Source organism: Alosa pseudoharengus, unplaced genomic scaffold (assembly GCF_046254945.1).
Source record: "Alosa pseudoharengus isolate Yale_2024_CS ecotype anadromous, Long Island Sound unplaced genomic scaffold, YU_APseudo_1.1 YU_APseudo_1.1_scf_23, whole genome shotgun sequence".
Classification (NCBI taxonomy): domain Eukaryota; kingdom Metazoa; phylum Chordata; class Actinopteri; order Clupeiformes; family Clupeidae; genus Alosa; species Alosa pseudoharengus.
In genome coordinates this window covers 14,307,265-14,327,373 of record NW_027468685.1, presented here as the reverse complement: position 1 = coordinate 14,327,373, position 20,109 = coordinate 14,307,265, and the positions used below count along the sequence as shown (strand labels likewise).

The following is a 20,109-nucleotide window of genomic DNA, read 5'->3' as shown; positions in this document are numbered from 1 at the left end:
CTGGTAACCTCTACAAATGGGTGGCCTGAACATTAATGCATTAATTAAATTCACTGTACTGAATAAGCTAGTAACAGACAGGGGGATGAATACATTAGTCATGAAAAAGGGTGTATTCTTATCAGTCCTGTCATTCATTCATGCATGAGGCATTCATTCATTCATTCATTCATTCTGAGACGATCCATAGCCCTCTTACACATCTGTGTGTTGCCAGAACCATTTCCGATGCCCCACCCCCCACCCACCCCCAACCCCCTCCACCCTCACCATGTTTAGCTCCACTCACATATCATATCTTGTGCTGTACTCAAGTGTATTGTAGATAGAGGGCTGGTGTGTGAATGTGTGTGTGTCAGTGTGTGTCTGTGTCTGTGTGGTTGTGACTGAAAAACAGGAAATTCCAGTGTGTGTGTGTGTGTGTGTGTATGTGCCGTGGCAGCCTTAAGGGAGGCCTGCTGTGCCGGGATCAGCACACAGCCGGCATGCCACATGCAGCGGCTCTTAAATAAGGAACCCAGACTGCCATTTTATTGGTTATTAGAACCGCCAAAGTGAAGATGGAACTACTTGTAGTACTCCACGGGAACTTAATTACATGCTGCTGTGGGCAACACTTCCCAGCACTAGCACTGCCATCCAGCCATGTTAATGTGTTTGTTTGTTTGTTTGTTTTTAGCCCATCGCCTTATCTAAATCATGTTATTATTATGTTGGCCTGGGTCTGTAATCAGAGTATTTCATATTGCACTCAAGTTGCAAGTAAAGGAATAGTTTTTACGTGCAAAAGAGCAGTATGTGGGGAAAAAGTACCAGCACTTTAAGCTTTGTGGGAAAAGAAATCCTGTGATTGATGTGATACAATCACAGAATAGACAGACAGGAAGCATGTTAAAGTAACTAAATGACTCAAAAGTCGTTAGGTTCCCCCCAAAGACACACACGTAGAGGCGCGCGCACACACACACACACACACACACACACACACACACACACACACACACACACACACACACACACACACACAGTGGCCCTCTCTGAGCGGGAGTGTAAAAGTCATCAATCTCATGTCCCGTATTTTACACCTTCTCCCTGATTCCACTCCCTGTTACCCACTGGAGGAATAGAGGAGTATGCAGAGCAGACCACTAGCCGTGCTCATGTCATTGTCAAACCCAGGGGAAGAATCAAGAGAACATCCACAACAAAGTAAAAAGAGATGAGTCACCATTGGGTCTCCCTCCCACAGTGAAAAACCCAGGCACACACTCCCTGACTTTCACTCCAGTTAGCAGGAGAACGCCGGCCTCCATTTTGTAGAAGGGAGTAGTAGCCTATTTACAAGTACAGTAAAAAAAATCTCTTGAATTCTCTCTAGACCAACTCCATAAGTCACTTACCTTCAATAAACCCAGTACCCCTGGGCACAATGTTGCCCTTGTGTGAGATGAGTTGAGTTGCATATACTGTATGTAATGTGAGAATAGGGATCAGGGGCCTTGTTACAGAAACATCTTAACTCTGAAATCCTGTCTTATCTCAGTTTAGGATGGCATTTAGGATTTTTGGTATTACAGAAGCATGTTTTCTAACTGCATTTAGGAAAAAATTCTATCTTAACTTAAGATAGGAATTTGGCCATTACAGAACCATCCTGACTTAGAAATGTCCTAATTTAGGAATCTAAGTTAGGATGGCACAGTTAGGATATTTTTCTGTAATGAGGCCCCAGGAATTGGAATACAACCCAGGACACGGCCCAATGTGTACAAAGATAACGTTAGTCAACTTCAGTGAACTCTAGACTGAAATACAACACGCATTTTTTTTGCTCAAGCGAGCAGTTCTGTATAGTGTGCCTCACGTGAGTGAGGGATGAAAGTGAAATGCAACTTAGATTCATCCCCCGCCACCCACCCCAACCCACCTGACCCTTACCTTAGATTGACCTTTGACCTCTGTCCTCCTCTGCAGCTGCGAAGAAGGCCCAGTGGCTGGAGAAGGAGGAGAAGGCGCGGCGGCTGCGGGAGAGCCAGCTGGAGGACCGGCGCAGGAGGCTGGAGGAGCAGCGGCTGAAGGCCGAGAAGAGACGCGCCCTCCTGGAGGAGCGACAGAAGGAGAAGCTCGAGAGGAACAAGGTAAGGGGGGGGGGGGGCAAGCAGGCAGGCGTGCGGTCCTGGTTATATTGGAGAAAATATGTGGCCATGTTCCTAAAAAGGTATAGACCCTTTCAAGAGAGTTCCATTATCAGCATCATACAGCAGTTGGCCCCACAAGGCTTCCGTTTTAACATTCCATATGTTATCTTAATGCAGAGGAAGTAGATTGGGAACCAAATAGAACGTTCAAGCATTGTTTTTGTTTTTATTGTTGAAAGGGTCTATATACGCAGCAGAGGAGCAAGAGGAGGACAAGCAGTCATTCAATTCAGTTGTATTGATATAGTGGCAAAATATTTGAAGTCATCTCAAATTGCTTCATAGAGCCTAGAACCTAACCACCCCCCCCCCCCCCCCCCCCCAGTCTGCAGAGAGATAAGATTAGGACCAGCAGTAATCACAGTGTTAATATAAAAGCAGCAGTGACGATGCAATAACTGTACAAAAAGACGTAAAGTGTTGACCAGAGCCAGAGTCAGATATTAGGACAGTATTTCTCTTTCTTGTTTTTAGACACCCCTCTTAACGAGCTGGACATAGTGTTCTTGTACTGATTAAGAATTGTACTGATGCTACACATGGTGATGTGTCGTGTTCACTAAGGACCACACTAATGTACTCAGAAACATTAACGTCAACATGGGTCCTTCTGCTGTGACTTCAGGAGAGGTATGAGGCTGCCATCAAGAGGTCCACCAAAAAGACATGGGCCGAGATCCGACAGCAGCGATGGTCCTGGGCCGGCGGCCTCAACCAGACGTCCCGCAGAGAAAGTGAGTGACCCTGACAGAACAGTACACCAAACAGCTCAACACAGCGCAGCACAGCACAACACAGCATAGTAAACTATTGGCCATAATAAACTATTGGCCGGTTTCCTGTTGGAAATTAAGATGGAAATTAAGGTGGATTAAGCCTTGTCTAGTAGGACTTCAGTGGAGATCTCCTTTGTGAAAAAAATTATTTAGTCTAAGTCTTACTTCACTTAATCCATGTACGGGAAAAACACCCAATATGACACACAAAACACAGACACTCTGCAGAACTCTACACAACTTCACACAGCGAAGCACCACATCACACAGTACAACAAAACATTTTCACAACTCATGGTGTCTCTGAGTCTGATGAGATATATGATCAGCCTATCCACTAATGAATGGATACTCTGAGGAATGGATTATACGTTTCAGTCAACAGCAACTTCCTGTAAGTTGTCATTGTTTCTGCTTTGCGGTATTTGCTCTGACGTGGTTAAGTCCCCAGTTTGAGCTGCCATGCTGTCATTTCTACAGTAAGCTACTGCTGTGATCTGTACTGTGGCTTTACAGAATTGAAATTGTAAAACAAAACAAAGAGAACTGACCAATTTTGTTTTTTATTTTTGTTTATTTTATGTCACATTTGATTTCATTTCGATTTGTATTTGTTTTTCGATTCATGTTTCATCCCACCGTGTGACTTTGCACCAGCACAGAGTGTCAACCTTTGTCGTCATGGTTGTTTATATGTCAGTTGTTTTCATCATGTTGTTTTTTTGTTGTTGTTGATCCTTTCTTTCCTTCAGGCAGTGGAGGAGAGGACCTATCTCATTAGACAGGCAGTGTGAGGCTTAGAAATGCTACTGTAACAGTGGCCTGTGAGAGCCCAGCTCTTTAAGGGGTCACTTGTGAAACCCACAGTGTTGTGAGGGCTGAGAAGGCCGTGAACTCTGCTCTCACACCCAGGTTACGAGAACCTCTCATTTATTAATGCGTTTTTTCCCCTTTGTATGTCGACTGGTTGTAGTCACATACAGGCGAATCGGGATGAGTGGTCCATCGTTTTCAGGACCATAAAAGGGAATGTTTCTTGTTGAAGTTACAGTAGCTTTCTATGGGGATTAGATAGTTGATTTTTTATTGTTGATTTATTGATTTGTGGTCTTTTTACTTTCTTGTCTTTTCACCTCTTTTCCATTCAGTTTGTCTTGTTGTCTGTCCATAACTGTTACATTAACATGTCTGTATCTATCTGTGACCGTGTTAAGATATCTGTCTGTCTGAATGCCTTTCTTTTTATTCTTTTCTAAATAACCATTATTATCTAGGAACTAGATAACTAGTTCCTCCTTTTTATCAGGTTATAAGTTGTTAAAAGGCCCAGATCAGAGGGAGAGTTTCACCAGTTATCGACTTTAGAACATGTTGGCTAAAACTTTGATGTGATAGCCAGAGAACATTCTAGAGTGGCATCTGGAATTTTCTCTGACTCCATTTCCCCCCCTGAGGAGTCCATTATTTTACAGCACACACAACCTGTATGTCTGGAACTCTTTCAATGTCCAGGTCTCGGGGCAGAGAGTTCTGGTTATTTGGAAGATGGCGACACGAGCAGGAGAAAGAGGCCTGATGTGGCTCTTCCTGGCATTCCCTGTGACCTGAGTGAGTGTGTGTGTGTGTGTGTGTGTGTGTGTGCGTGTGTTACGTGTGCTGTGTGTTGCATTCTCTCTGTCGCAGGCAGATGCTCGGCCTCCACGGTCAACCTGCCGCGACAGCTGGAGCCTGTCATTAACAACAGGCTGTCCAAGTCCTCTGCCACGCTCTGGAACTCGCCCAACAGAAGTAAGGACGAGCCGTGTCGGGGTCACCCGTGACCCCTGACCTGTCAACCCCCCACCACCACCACCACCCACCGTCCTCCAAATCCTCACCCGATCTGATTTTTTTTTTGTTTTGTTTATTTTGGTCGGTTTTGAGTTGATTTTGGTTGGTTGGGGGGTTGCTTTTGGTGTCATCGTGGTTTCTGGTGGTGCTGCCTGCTTGCCTGTGCTTGGTGGTTGGTCATTCACACATCCCTGCTCTTTTCCTCCTCCTCCTCCTCCTCCTCCTCACCAACGCCCGTTCTTGTGTGCATCGTGGGGTTGTTGTTGTGTTGTTGTTTTTATTTTGTTTGTTTACATAATTCCCCCTCAGAGTGCATTTTGACCAATCCTCACACCAGTATCGCTCCACGCCCTTGTTGATAGTTCCTTGTCTCCATGGCGACATCAGTGTTATACGTTGCTATGACACTCTCCTCCCTACGTGTGTTGATTTGGATGTCCACTCCTCCTATCCTCTCTGTCAGTGATATGCTGTGGTGAAAGTGTTGGGAAACTTTGTGGTGACCATGACGAGACAGATATCTTTAATGTGATAAGACACAATGACTTTTCCAAGGTTACATTTCCCAGTTGTCTTTCTAATGAACAGTTGAGTGTTATCTAACACCAAAGTTATTTTAGATTGTATCTCTTTTGATTGTATCTCTTTTCATGACGAATTCTAGCTAATAAGCATTTTACTGTTTGTGCCTTAGGTCTTAAATAGACCATAATCACAAGGATAATCAAGATATGATTGAGACGTCTGAACTACCGTAAACAGATGAGGTTACACTAGGCAAATGGGAGAGATTAATAAACTAGAAGAGAGCAGACCTTCTCAAGGGCAAAATGTCCTATCCGTCTCACAATGTCAATTAAAAATGAAAAATTGAGCCTATAATTAGTAATAAACATCTGTGTGTGATTTGGATTTGTTCCAAATTATAATTATTATCTTCCTTGGCCCATGCTACACTCCTTATGAAAGTCAGCCCAGTAGTTTTTTTCGATATCCTGTTGACAGACAGACAAACAAACAAACCATGCTAAAAATCCAACTTATAAGGGGGAAGCACACTAATACAGGGAACTTGTGAATATAACTAAAGCAGATGAACACATTTACAGTGAGCGTTTGTGTGTAAATTGATACACCGTTTACTGTATGGACTATACAGTATGTCATTTGGTATACAGGTCCTTTTGTCTTTTATGAGGAAGATGTAGACACCATAGCCAACCAAGGGCACTGTCAGAATGAATGGTGTGAGTATGTAATCCAGGTGTATAGTGTGGATGGTATTTGGGTTTCTTAAGAGTAAAGCTTCTGTGGCCGCAGCAGTACAGTGATCGTTCTGCCGCATTGAAGGAGCCTGCAGTTGCTTAGCAACAAGGAGGGGATGGGTGGTGGTGGTGGGGGGGGGGGGGGTAGAGCAGCAGCACGTTGTAAAAATGTCCAGCCAGAGAAGTACTCACTTGATCTACGACCTTGGATGTACTTCACTCACCCACAATGCTTTGTGGTTCTTATGGATTTGGATTGAGCTTTCTTTCCTGTGGGCTTGAAATACCATCTCCATTGTGCTTTACACATATGCTGTATATATATATGTGCAAATCAAACTGCTTATCATCGTTCGCAGACATTCTGTGTGTAGGTGTGTATCAGCAGTTGGTTTGGGTGAGCGTGGGCAGAGGTGTAATCCTTCTGCTTTTGTGTGTGTGTGTGTGTGTGTATGTGTGTGTGTGTGTGTTTAAGCAAATGTGTGTGTGTTTTTCGCGTGTGTTTGGGGTGTGTGTGTGTGTGTGTGTGTGTGTGTATGTGTGTGTTTATATGTTTATGCAAATGTGGGTGTGTGTATGTGTATTTTGCGCGTGTGTTTGATGTGTGTGTGTGTGTGCGTGTGTATGCGTGTGTCTGTATGTATGATTCTGTATATACATGTAAGTATCTGTGAGTGTGTGTGCGTGTATGCGCATGATCTCTTTTTGTGCCCAGGCTGTATATGTCTGTCTGGGTACCCATACTGTCATTGTGTAACTGACCAGAAAAATGGTTGCTCAGTTCAGAGATGGCAAATCAGATACTGAGGTATGCAGCAAAAGATTAAGGTCTGTCTGCACCACCAGAACTCTGTGTTCAAAACACTTCAAACTTTGAGTAACTTGGAGCTCCTTAGGGTTACAGTAACTCAATGTGGCGTTGCTCTGGAGCAAACATTAATTGGAACTAAATCTGCATTCCTGCACATCAAGACTGCAATCTGACGGTGCAGATCCTCAAACAAACCCCACTAATGCTGGACTGTACTGTTGAGATACAAAATAGCATGCTTGTCTGTGCATGTTGGGTATAACAATAACACTCATTATCTACCCAAACATTAAAATGTGTTTTCTTTTAGTCAGGCTTTGGCCTAGATCTGTAGTATCTGATTCCTGGTGGTGTTGTAAAATAACAGTAATAATAGATTGCATTTAGATATTGCCTTTCACAATCCCGTCTACATGGAGAAGAGGCGGAGAAAAGGCCGACTAAGCAGTTCAGGGAGAAGACAAAAGTTCATGAAAAAGAAAGTCTAGATTTGAAAGTAGAAAATGAAGAGCAGCAGTCTTCTTTGATCTTTGAGGGGTTTGAGTTTTTAGTGCAGTGTATTTGTCTGTGACAAACATAGTTGATTAAGTGTAGTGCATTCATTGCCACCTATTGCTATCTATTTGTCTGGGGAAGGATGTCTTAGCTTTTCTGAGCTTCGCCAACGATATTACCTGGGGCTATGCCTAATTGAAACTGACTCCAGATCAGTTTTTTTTTTAGGCAGGATGCACACAGCCCCATTGTATTGTGGGTAGATAAGTGTGCCACAGATGCTAACTGTCCACTTCTCCGTCCTTCCCCTCTCTGCCAGCCCGCAGCTTGCGCCTGAGCCCGTGGGAGAGCCGCATCGTGGAGCGGCTCATGACGCCAACCCTCTCCTTCCTGGCCCGCAGTCGGAGTGCCGCCACACTCCACAACAGCAGTGACTCCCGTGAGTAACCTCAGTCACACACTGTGACATTTCAACCTTGTGTGTTTTTTTCACTCATGAAACAGCCCAGGTCAGAGATTAGTCTAACCTCTGACCTAGGCTGTTTCATTAGTGAAAAAAACACACAAGGTTGAAATGTCACAGTATTTTGCAGGTCAATTCTGAGTGCTGTGTCATTTACACATTAGGAGACACATTTTCACATTTTTGTCCTGAGAATAAATATATTATCAAATATATTATCAAGATCATGGGGTTCATGTGTATTTTATATATACATGTATATATGTGTGTATGTATATATATATATATATACACACACACACACACACACACACACATACATTTGCTAGGAGCCTATTTTGATTCTGTTTAAATGTCACTGAATTGACACATCTAGATGTACATGTAACAGTGGCTCATCCGTTAGCTTCCCTGCTATTGCTTTTGGGTGCTACATCATGAAGTGCACTCAGAAGTCCCAAAACACGTAGCATGATAAAAGTGGTACATCTGTATTTTGCACTCAGTTGACTTTGGTCAACTGTTGTTTTTTAAATGTGCTATACAAATATATTGACATTGACATTGACGTCATCGACACAGTACTATGTTGTGACTGCATGTCTCTGCATGTCTAGCAGTAAACGTTCAAATGATAGATTCCCTGTGAAGAAGATGCTTTGATATTGGTTTGGACTGGTGTTGTGTCGCGTTTTGTTCCCCAAGACCCCCAGTGGTTTTGTTCTTCATCACCGAGCACCATAAAGATAACTAGTGGCTATGACATCCTGGTGCTGTAGGTGCTGGATACTGGTTCAGATGGGTTTGGTGTTATTTTGGGTTCCTTAGACTTCCAAAGTGTCAATCTCCCCTTCAGCAAAACCCGTACTGAATAGTAGAAGCTATGTTAGATCCTACTGGATCCTGGTTTAGATGGGTGTTGTGTCATGTTTTGTTCCCCAGACTTGCAGTGTTCCCGCTCCCCGTCGGCGAGCCCCCTGACGGTCTGCTCCCATCAGCACCAGCACAGCTCCGAGTGCTGGAGGGTCTCCACCAGCACACCCGACATCACACAACGCCAGCGCAGACGCCACTCGACACCCGTGAGTCACACACACACACACACACATCATACAACAACAGGACATATTCAAACCAAATCACATATGCACATCCATTAATACATTATTTCACTTACACAAAAAGTCATCTAATTTTCAGCTTTTAGTACCTACATTATTCAGGATCACAAGTGTTCACTTATTCAAGCAGAAGATAAATAAAACAGAGCTAATGAAAAAGAATGCCTCAAATGAATGTGCTGAAAAGAGAAGAAAAGAGAACATGTTCTCTCCTTTGTATACATAAAGGACCCTGTGCTATTTTTTACCCTTTGCAAAGCATGTTGTTCTAAAAGCAGTGTTAATAATAATAATTTTCTTTGGTTTCCAATTCCCAAAGGTGGAGAAAAAGACAAAAGAGAAGAAAGACAAAGAGAGGGAAAATGAAAAAGAGAAGAACGCTCTGACAAAAGAGAAAGTGCTGAAAAAGAGACAGTCCCTCTCTACCCCCAGAACAAGAACAGAACTCAGGTACAGTACCGTGATTTTCTCTCAAAAACAACAAAAACAACAGAACTCAGGTACAGTACCGTGATTTCCTCTCAAAAACATCAAAAGCAACAATCCACCGTAAGATGCTGCAGAGTTTGAGAATACATTTTTGATTCTACATTCACAAACTATGTATTCTCTTTGACACTGTGAGGAAGTTTCTCAAAGACTTCCAGAAATCTTCCAGAACGTTCTTTAAACAAGTCACACTCACTTCATGACTGCTAATCTAGTGTGGAACTGAGTGAATAGGGTTGTGGCTATGAGCTCGGTATGTCGTCCGGTCCACTGATGTGAAAGCAGTTCAGCTCCGGGGCAGGTTAAACGGACTGTCTCGCTGACAGATGGTGGAGACGATCTGGCGTCCACCCAATGGGACCTTGCTGGAAGCGCTTCAGGGCACTCTCTCTCTCTCCTGCCAAAGCCAGGGGCATTAAGCTGACGGTCAGTAACAGAACCAAACTGGACCGGGTGATGCGCTGGCCAAGAAGGAACAGGAAATAAATGAGGCGTCTGTGTGATGGTGCCAAACGCTCAGTGGGTTTATTTCACACAGTGACGCACTCCTCAGTCCTCGCCACTGCTAAAGAAAGGATTCTACTGAGCTAATTTTCAAGGCAGGGAATAAGATAGGAATGAGCTCACCAAGCTGTGAGCACAGCACTGGATACATTGTCTTCTTATTTGTTCCCTTCTTTTTGATCCTTTCATTCTTTCTTCCTTTTTGTTTCTTTCATTCTATTCCTCTATACCTCTTTTTCCTTCCCTTCCTTGCTCTTCTATCCTTCCTCCTTTCTTTTTTCCCTGTTATCCTGTTTTATTCTGTTCGGTCATCTCATGTCTGACCCCCCTCTCCCCTCCTCTCCTCCAGTGCTGCGACAAAACCCAGAAACAGAACTTCATCACCAGCACCCCCCAGAAGCAGACCCCTGTCCCCCTGCCCCACCGTCACCACTGCCAAGCCCCCCTCTGCTGGACGGGCCTCCTCCGGTACCAAGACCCGTCCCAAGCGCTCCCAGACCCCCGCAAAGATACCGCCTCAGACGGTCACCGCCGTCGCCGTGGAGACCAAGAAAGAGACCAGTCGGCCACACACGCCGGAGGCACCTAAGAGTAAGGACCGTCCATCGTCATGGATACTGTGTCGTAGCACTAAAGGCCTTCACTTGATTGAGGACAGCCAAAGGCTTTTGTTGATGTTTTAGTCTAACAGGAGCATGTTATTTTTAGTCAATCCTGTTTCTGTTTGTCATTACCCTGGTAGTTAGCTATTTAAATTGTGACACCAATCAGACTTTTATATGGATTCTTTCTCAATGGTTCTACTGAGACTATTATAAACTGGATTATTGATGGAAATATAAGGGTGGTGGCTGACCATCATTTTGTCTCCCTTCCTGACACAGGCACAGCCAGTGTCCCCTCCATTTCCGTCTCAGCGGCTCCTGCCACACCCCCTTCTGTGAGCGCACCAATCACAGCAGCTGCTCCAGTGGCAGCTCCCACAGTTCCCGCCCCTCCAGCAGCTGAGATGCCCACCCCAGCTGCCCCAGTCACTCCAACCACTCCAGTTACCCCAGTCGCCACGGCAACCAGCCCGGCTGCCCCAGCTGCTCCAGCTGCCGTGGTTACCCCTGTTGCCAAGCCGACTGCTGGTACTAATGATCCAGAGGAGGCGTCTCGCGTTCTGGCGGAGAAGCGACGTCAGGCCCGCGAGCAGCGCGAGAGGGAGGAACAGGAACGTCTGGAGCAGGAACAGAGGAACAAGTCAGTCACACACACACACACACACACACACACACACACACACACACACACACACACACACATTTCCAACATATCACATATGCTCACATGCACTTTCCATGTCTGCACAAACACTCCAGCCTATACCCAAGAAGACCCACATAAATACATAGACCACCTGTCTCCACTTATCAAGCCCAGATTCTCTTACTTTATACCGATGGTATCAAGCCAGATAAGCTATGATGGTTCCTGTCTTAGGTCATGGGTCATCAGAGTCAGAACATGAAATGAGTCTCTTCACAGATTGCTTCACAGATTTTTGTCCTAAGTGGACAAAATGAGTGAATGTCTCTCAACTCCGTACTGCCCACAGAGTCCTGCGTGAGGAGTTTGCTGCTCGTGAGGTGGAGGAGAGGAGGCGCCGGGAGGAGGAGGCACGCCTGATGGCCGAACAGCAGAAGCTCAGGGACGAGGCTCAGAGGCTGCAGGAGGAGAGGGAGGCGCAGCAGAGGGCCCTCGCCAAGCAGGAGGAGAATGTGCGCCTTCAAAGACAGGTGAGGAGCATCATGGGAAATGTAGTCCGGGAAGGAAAAGCGCTGAATTGCAGAAAAGCTTAAATGCAGAATTGCACAATGTTTCCTGTTCCAGTGTGAAACATTAGGGACGTTTTTCTTGTTACTTCTGTTTTTCTTTATGAAAAGTATCATTATCACTCTTCTCAGAAGATGTATCCTGACAGAATGTAGTCTATACTCAAAATCCTGACTCTGATCCCGCTGCCAAATTAAAGTCTTGAAGTTGGAACAGAACAAGAAAGGAACTGGTGTTAGCCTCCGAGCCAAATCAAATTTTATTATCAAGACAAGGAATGACAGACAGTGACAGTGTGACAGAGTATAGCTAAGCCCCCCAGCTCACTCAAATTGTTGTATGCAGACATGGAGAGAGGGGCACACTAGTCTTGACTGACTAGGCGTAATCATAACAAAAGTGTTCTAGATTGAAACAAATCGGGAATAATATAGGCGCCCTCTTGGGCTGTAAGTGGACAGTGAGGGGGTCAGTGTGGTGATCCCAGTCTACGCCCTCAGGCTTGACCAGCTGGGATCGCTCACACAGTCCCTGGTTGGAACAATTAATGCCATCGAATTGTCAGGGGAGAGGATGAGGCTTTGTCTTTAATCTGTCCGTCTGCTTCCACATACATAGCAATATTCAGCAGTGCTTACAGACAAACTACATTATTTTAGCCCTGTCTTTATATGCCTGTGTCTGTATTTGGTTTGCCTATTGTCATCCACTCAGAGCATTGCAATCCAGAAACATAAGGCAGTAAAATGACTTCATGGATCATATTTGGTCGGAGTACCATACATGGATTAAGCCTAGTCCTAGATTAACAGAACTGTTAAAAAAATGCTCCATTGAAAAAATCTATTAGTCCAGGACTTGATTTATTCCAGGTGTGGGAAACTAGAATAAAAAGCTTTTTTGTAATACTGTTCATTAGCTCCATGTTTGAGCTGGTTTTCCAGTCGGCTGCTTCTGGTCCCTCATAGACAACAACAGCCTCGTCTGGGCCAGATGTGGCCCACACATGGGCCAGTCAGACTAATGCCAGTCTCTTCTAGTCTAGCTGCAGAGACTCAGCTGCTGAGTGAAAGTGCTCAGTTGGCCGTCTGATAATGTGACCCCATGCAGGCAGGACAGCCCCACACAGCTGCTCACAGACTCACAAGTCTCAAGGCTGGAGCACTACTGCCCCCATGTGATAAAAAAATAAACCAAGCTCAGACATGCTGTGAAATGAATGCAGCCTAAAGAACACAGAGTCCTCTGCTTTTTCTCAGAAGTCTGAATGTCACTTGTATCATTTCATGGTGGTTATCATGTTAATTTATTGGAGATATTATGCAAATGGGATATGGAAAGGTACTGATTTATAAAGACTGTTTTATATGCTGTGTTGTTTGAGTCTAGTAGGCTGAATTGAGTAATTGCATGTTCTGATAATTGCATGGTGTCATATTAATGTGGTGGAGATTTAATGCGACTGTAAGATGGAAAGAGTTCTGACATGTGAGGAGGGTTTTTATGCCCTGTGTGCTGTTTGTGTGTTCAGAGAATAACATCTTATCATAATTACACGTTATGTTAATTTATTGAAGACGCCATGCAAGTGGGAGATGGAAAGAGCGCTGATACGTGAAGATGGTTTCATATGCTTGGTGCTGTTGATGTGTTTAGAGAGAGGAGGCCGAATCGAAGGCGAGGGAGGAAGCCGAGAGGCAGAGGCTGGAGAGAGAGAAGCACTTTCAGAAGGAGGAGCAGGAACGACTGGAGAGGAAGAAGGTAAAGACGAAGGAGAGGAGTGGATCTCTAGGGCCTGTAGCCTGTATTCTAGAAGTGTAGTGGCATTCTAGAGTGTGTAAACGGAACCTGTCTGTGTTGTAGCGTAGAACCCACTGATCTATAAAGAGAGGAGTGGATCTCTAGGGCCTGTAGCCTGTATTCTAGAAGTGTAGTGGGGCAATTCCATGGAAAATTATGTTTTTTGTAACATCCATAACGCCAATAAAATGTGATGGTATGGCATGATGTGAATGATTACATGTAATTTGAGCATTTGCTAATTTTGGCTGAAGAATGTACATGAGAAAAAATGCACAAAAAATGAATGTTATCATTCACATCATACAAATGCCAAGGCATTTCACTGGCGTTAGGGATGTGACAAAAAGTCAATTTTCCATGGAATTGCCCAGTGGCATTCTAGAGTGTGTAAACGGAACCTGTCTGTGTTGTAGCGTAGAACCCACTGATCTATAAAGAACATGTGTTCTTTATAGATCAGTGGTAGAACCTAGATGCAATGAAAATAAAACATCCTCTACAATATTTGGCAGCCCATGAGTTAGACCGATCTGATATATTTTTCTTATTTCTGAAAGCTTTATTTTTTTCACTGTGTATCTAGCGCCTTGAGGAGATCATGAAGAGAACCCGTCGCAAAAGTGACGTAGGTGAAAAGGTATTTACGACTATGAATCTTACCTCTGGTTCACAAACTTCCCACAATCTCTCAGTCTTCATTTGGGCTCAGATTGAATTCCTTCTTCCGTCGTTTTTTGCCTTGTAGAAAGACACTAAACCTCCAGTCGAAATCAATGGAAAGGACACAAACTCAGACCAGCAGACAGACAAAGGTACGTTTATTAATGTATAAACAACTCTCTGCATCACCCATAATGTGGTGCCATCTTCCTTGTTCCCCAGTTAACAACCAGTGTTATTTTAATTAGCAGATAGACTGAATGATATATTAGTCCAGGATTAGGGCAGCTCACTGGCTACCACATTCTGGAGCAGATTGGGATTTTAGCAAAGCATTAGTCTAATTACTCTTTCGCTCGGATGCTGAAATGGAGAGAGGATCATATCCCCCTGAAGGATTGAGTGCAGTTCACACTCTTTGAAAATGTGTCTAATTTACTTACAGCTCCAGGCAACCAGCAGGGATCATCTGAGATGCTGAGAAATGGTGCCACAAATTTGGGCCAATCACAGATTCAAGAGAGGTAAACCGAAAACTGCATGGTGAAATGACTACTGCCTACCAGTGCAAGTGACTGTGCAGTATTAGTGTACATGTGTTCAATTTGTGTAGAATGACCCATATACTGGCCTGAAAAATACACAGCCGTGGCCTACTGGTTAGGGCTTCGGATTTGTAACCGGAGGGTTGCCGGTTCAAACCCTGACCAGTAGGAACGGCTGAAGTGCCCTTGAGCAAGACACCTAACCCCTTACTGCTCCCCAAGCGCCGCTGTAGCAGGCCGCTCACTGCGTTGGGATTAGTGTGTGCTTCATCTCACTGTGTGTTCACTGTGTGCTGAGTGTGTTACACTAATTTACGGATTGGGATAAATGCAGAGACCAAATTTCCCTCACGGGATCAAAAGAGTATATATACTATACCATACACAAAACTTTAGAAAAAAAGTCTATCCAGAAAAAAATAAAGTATAAGCACAGTTTTTGAACATTTAAACAGTTTTTGTCATTTGAAGTTTATGCCTTCCGTGAAACATGGAATTCTCCTAAGTTAGAAAACTCCTCACCACGTCAACATGTTCTCCTCAGCCCAGCCGCCTGGGATTCAGCCCCTGTTCTGAACGGGGTCCAGCCTGCCAAACACCAGAACGGCCTGTCACCCAATGGAGACGCAGCTGACTTTGATGACATTATCCAGCTGTCTAATCATAGTGGCAGTGGCAACGTTGGCCAGGACAAACCAGCCAATAGCAACACAATCCTGGCCTTTGATGAAGGTGACCCCTTCCTGATGAAAGGGGGTGCTATGAAGACCCACCATGTCACAGGTACTGCTCATCTCTCTAACTCGCTGCTGCGCAATGTAATTAATGGAGACTTTAACAAGACATAAACAATTCCTAATTAGACATTTTACCTTGAATAATCCAGGGCAGTCAATATTTGTCCTTATCAACTGGATATGGAATGGGATGAGATATCATCCTGTTGCCCTCGCTATTTCATGAAATTGCTGAAAGAATAGAAAATTAAGTCAACTATTAGTTTGAAAAAAAAAAAGACATCAGTCTGATATGCAGTAGATACATAGGCATATTATAGACACAGCTGTCTCCTTGTAGGTGGTAGCCCATGTTAAATGATTCTGGCTTTTTCTTGTGAACAATGAACTCTAGTTTTTTTTTTTTTTTTAAACTCAGATTGTTGGAGGGCATCCACTCCACTTTGTGCCAACTGCCAAGACCCGCACCGATTTTTCTAGACTGCAGATAGAATGCCCATTAGCGAGCTGTAGGGCATACCCTCTCTCTCACACTGTGTGCTGGCCAAAACCCATGAAGACAGCTAGCCTGTCTTTAACACGCGTCACACACTCGCCTGATGGGAATATAATGTTCGAAGGAGCTCGAATTAGATGTTTTTAAGGGTGCAAAAGTTGATGCTGGCTACTCGTCATTCTCTCTCTCAAGTAGATAGATGCCCAGAAAGTTCTTTCTGAAATGGGTCCAGTCACGAACTGCCACACATCTGATGCCAGATTTGCTCTTGAGTCATCTACTATCCATGTGTCCATCACACAGACACATACTGTAATGTCAGGGTTGGTTAGCAAAACAGATTGAAATGTTTTATTGGCTGCTATCTGAATGCCATTAGATTTATTTGCAGAAGCCTTTGAGCCAGGCAGTCCTTGACACAAGAGTGTTGGCAGAGTCAGACAAACATGTTCAACAACAATCTACTTCACTCTCACCAAGACAGGCTGTTACAGCTTGATGTAAAGCCCTTCAAATTCTTTCTTTACAACTGTCTGTGATAAAGTTTGAGCAAATATAATTATGATTGGTTGCAAACAATGCATCTTCTGTGAGGTATAGCAGGGCTATTCAACTTCATTACTAAGTGGGCCAGACAGGAAAACCACTGGGTCTTCGCAGGCCACCCAATATATGATGTTGCTAAAATTACTCTACTACTATTGTGGCTATAAGAGACATGCGTTCATGAGTATCCAGCTACATTTAATGAGTTCTATAGAGAATTTCACAAACACTGGATGTAGTGGACATTCCTTTATTCTGAGATGCATCAATAGGCTCTCAAAACAATTCCAAACAGACATAAGTTGCTTATAGAGCAGGTCCATATAGATTAATGCCTCAATCAAGTGATAGGCTAACTATCATTAACATCCAACTTCTGTCATATTTCATTTGTAAAATAAACCACAGTGAAACATTACTGCTGCCAATGCGGGAATTCCTGTGTAGGTTATCTGACAGGCCAGTGTGACAGGCGCAAGCCATGCGACATAGTTTACTTTTGCAGCCAATCACTGCTGTCGTTTGATTTTATTGATTTTATCGTAGACATGGAAGTCAAATTTGAAGGCAGTTTACGGGCGGGCCGCAGGTAAAATCCAACGGGCCACCAGTTGAATAGCCCTGTATAGGATAATGGTTCTCAAACTGTAGCGTTGCACACATTTGCCTTGTAAAAAGTCTTATTGATGATTCAGTTCCAGCTTGATTAATGATTCCAATTCCAGCCCAGCTTGAATGTGATACTTGATACTTAGGCCTCAGAGCACTAAGGCGACAGACAGGGGCAATAAAAAACTCCAATGTCCTTATTGGTATACTTTCCATAGCTGTAAGTAAAAATCATATATAAAGGTGTGTCTTGGAAATACTTGTTTTCACAAAATCTGTGCCTTGTGACAAAAAAAGTTAGAGAACCGCTCGTAGGCCTATACGACAGATGACTGCTTTTAGAACATGATGTGGCAGAGCACTAGGTCTATTCTGACGCAGCCCTGTCTCTCTGCTATTTGTCTCCCTCCAGAGGTCCTCTGAGTCATGCGTCCATCTTTGGCCTTCACCACAGCGAACTGATATGTGAGACGCAGCGCCAGCTTCCAGAATGAAGTGTGCCAAATAATAATCATGTTGAAAAAGCAAAACACAAAATATCTGAAAGACTGCTCTTACCGTAAAACACTATAAAGACATCCATGGCCAGCACTTAGCAGTTACCGTAAAAAACATGGAGAATCTGCATCTCTACTACTGGACATTCATCTTAAAGAAGAAAAAAAGAGGAAAATGCAAAACTAAAAAAACATATTCAACCAACAGAAAAATCTGTCTGCTTCACTGCTTTACATGGTGCAACGTTGTTGAGTTTTATTGAATTGTCACTTGCAGATTTTGTTATGCACCTCAAGAGACTGACAATATAATAAATTTTAGAGTATAAAAACTAAGAAATACACAGTATTGTTATAATTATAATTGTTGTTATTGTTACATATGGCTGTTGTTCTCCTCCATTGATAAACAGTGTGTTTTTGTCTTGAATTGTTGAGTTATTTAATTTCAGATGCATCATGGGAATGGGGAACAGTGTATGTAAATGTATATGAGCCTGAACATGGATGACCTGTGGAATAAAGCTTTATGAAAGGGAGTGAGTTTGTTTATTTGTGTGTGTGTGTGTGTGTGTGTGTGTGTGTGTGCTTGTAAACTGGAAGTACTTTGTGCATACAGCTCCAAAATGACTACTTTCCAATATAAAGTGGAACATATAAAATAGTAAATAATAAGGTAAAAGCACTGTTTAAACATTCATGAAGATGAAGTATGCCTTGTTATTTACAATTGCTACAGCTTCGTATAAGTAGTATCTTATGTGTGTATGCTTCTTGGATTTTGTCTGATTGTGTTTGTGTATCTGTGAAGCTATTGAACAACAGTGTTGATGCATATTTCTCTCCATTCTCTGAACTTTATGTCTGCCAAAAAATATCCCTAAAATTTGGATATTTGTGACTGTAATAAAAAAAATCAGGGTCAACATACAATACTCCATTCCTCCTACAGAGGGCAGTACTAGTCCTGAAATGTTACTGTCTGCAAAATTGTAGGTATTCTCCACATAGGTTATTATCTGCTAGTTTGTATATACAACAGTTTACAATCAAAGATGACAGAAAATGCATACATTACTTGTGCGTCATTTTATCACAGCATTATTCCAATGCCTTTCCATGTTGACCTCCGTTATGCACTATAAAGGTATTGTTGTTTTGAATGACTGTAATATGACATCCAGTTATGCCACAGTGATGTTAGGCCCTGCCTTTCTGACCATCACGGTTATTGACACATGTGGGTTTCTGAAAGCTTTTTGGCCTGGGATTGGGTGCTGATAGCCGTGTGGAGAGACACTCTGCTCTTCTGGTCAGTATTTTTAGTCTCGGTGTTGACAGAGAGTGAGCAACGGGGAGTGGGCACAGACCGTGCCAACGGGACTTTCGCATTTCACAAGGAGAGAATGCACCTGGACGTCGTCCCAGCTGAGCGATGTCCGAAGGACCGGCCTTGGAAGGTTTAGTGCATGATTCTAATCCAATATACATACAGTAAGTGGCATTAAAGGAAAGGTGAAGGATTCTAATTCAATAAAAATATTGTAAACTTTTTGCTTCGCATGTTTCTCTTTCCACTCTGTGTGTGTCCAAAAGCCTTCAATGTTCATATACAGCTCTGTTTCTAAATGAGTGAAAAAGATATAGTTGTAACATACCAACTATAAATATTTCAGCCAATCAACATTGCTTCATAGTTATGGAAACAAAGGGTGTTGGAGCATTACTATTTTGATTGGCTGATGAATTCAAATATCAAATACTAAAAATGCTGACTATATTCTTTACATTCAACAAAAAGTTATTGTGTGCACATCCCACCTTCTGGCAGGTGCAGGACAAAAAAAACTACTCAAGTGAAAAAATATGTAATGTCCACAACACTGCTTTAGACTCCCATGCATATATTTAATGTACAAAAGCAATGTTTCGACCCTGCTGGGTCTTCTTCAGGCAAAATGTTTGTACATTAAATATATGGGAGTCTAAAGCAGTGTTGCAGACATTATATATATATTCTTTACATTCTCATCAATGGATTGACTGAAGTAATCTTCCCCTGCCCTACCTTTATGTGTTAAGTAAAGAGACTGCATAATGGCTTACTCTTCTTTACCCATGTGCCAGTCTATGAAACAGATCTTTGCTGTTGTCAGAGTGAGGTGTGACTGTGTTTACAATGTTAGCTAAAGAGATATCTCAGAACGGCAGATATGAGATTCAGAAAGATCCGTTCGGATAAATTTCACGTGCCATCATACTGTGTCAATCTCTGTTCCGGAATCCTAAATGTCTGCGTGGCTGGAATGCTGAAGATACAAGACCCGGCCTGCATTTACAACTCAGATTCCTCAAGTGCAAATCTGACACAGCGCTGGTCTAAGGCCAGCTGGGTGACTCAGTCTGTGCTCATTTGTGTTTTACAAGAGGCTCCAAATGATCTCTG

At 43.2% G+C, this 20,109-nt stretch overlaps 1 protein-coding gene across 2 annotated transcripts in view; it reads left to right on the top strand.

The window, feature by feature from the left end:
* LOC143140658 (uncharacterized) overlaps positions 1-18,200 on the top strand; it is a 42,510-nt gene extending 24,310 nt beyond the window's left edge. Inside the window, exons 4-18 of one of the 2 annotated variants that reach the window (XM_076301697.1) lie at positions 1,975-2,138; positions 2,824-2,932; positions 4,658-4,762; positions 7,695-7,814; positions 8,781-8,920; positions 9,279-9,409; positions 10,302-10,543; positions 10,837-11,197; positions 11,553-11,733; positions 13,427-13,531; positions 14,157-14,210; positions 14,319-14,385; positions 14,679-14,757; positions 15,323-15,561; positions 17,579-18,200. In XM_076301697.1, coding sequence (XP_076157812.1) covers positions 1,975-2,138; positions 2,824-2,932; positions 4,658-4,762; positions 7,695-7,814; positions 8,781-8,920; positions 9,279-9,409; positions 10,302-10,543; positions 10,837-11,197; positions 11,553-11,733; positions 13,427-13,531; positions 14,157-14,210; positions 14,319-14,385; positions 14,679-14,757; positions 15,323-15,561; positions 17,579-17,589 — 2,108 coding nt within the window. In that variant the 3' untranslated portion in view covers positions 17,590-18,200. The remainder of the gene's footprint in view (positions 1-1,974; positions 2,139-2,823; positions 2,933-4,657; positions 4,763-7,694; positions 7,815-8,780; positions 8,921-9,278; positions 9,410-10,301; positions 10,544-10,836; positions 11,198-11,552; positions 11,734-13,426; positions 13,532-14,156; positions 14,211-14,318; positions 14,386-14,678; positions 14,758-15,322; positions 15,562-17,578) is intronic. The other variant, XM_076301698.1, reaches the window with a different exon arrangement.
* The last annotated feature ends 1,909 nt before the right edge of the window (positions 18,201-20,109 follow it).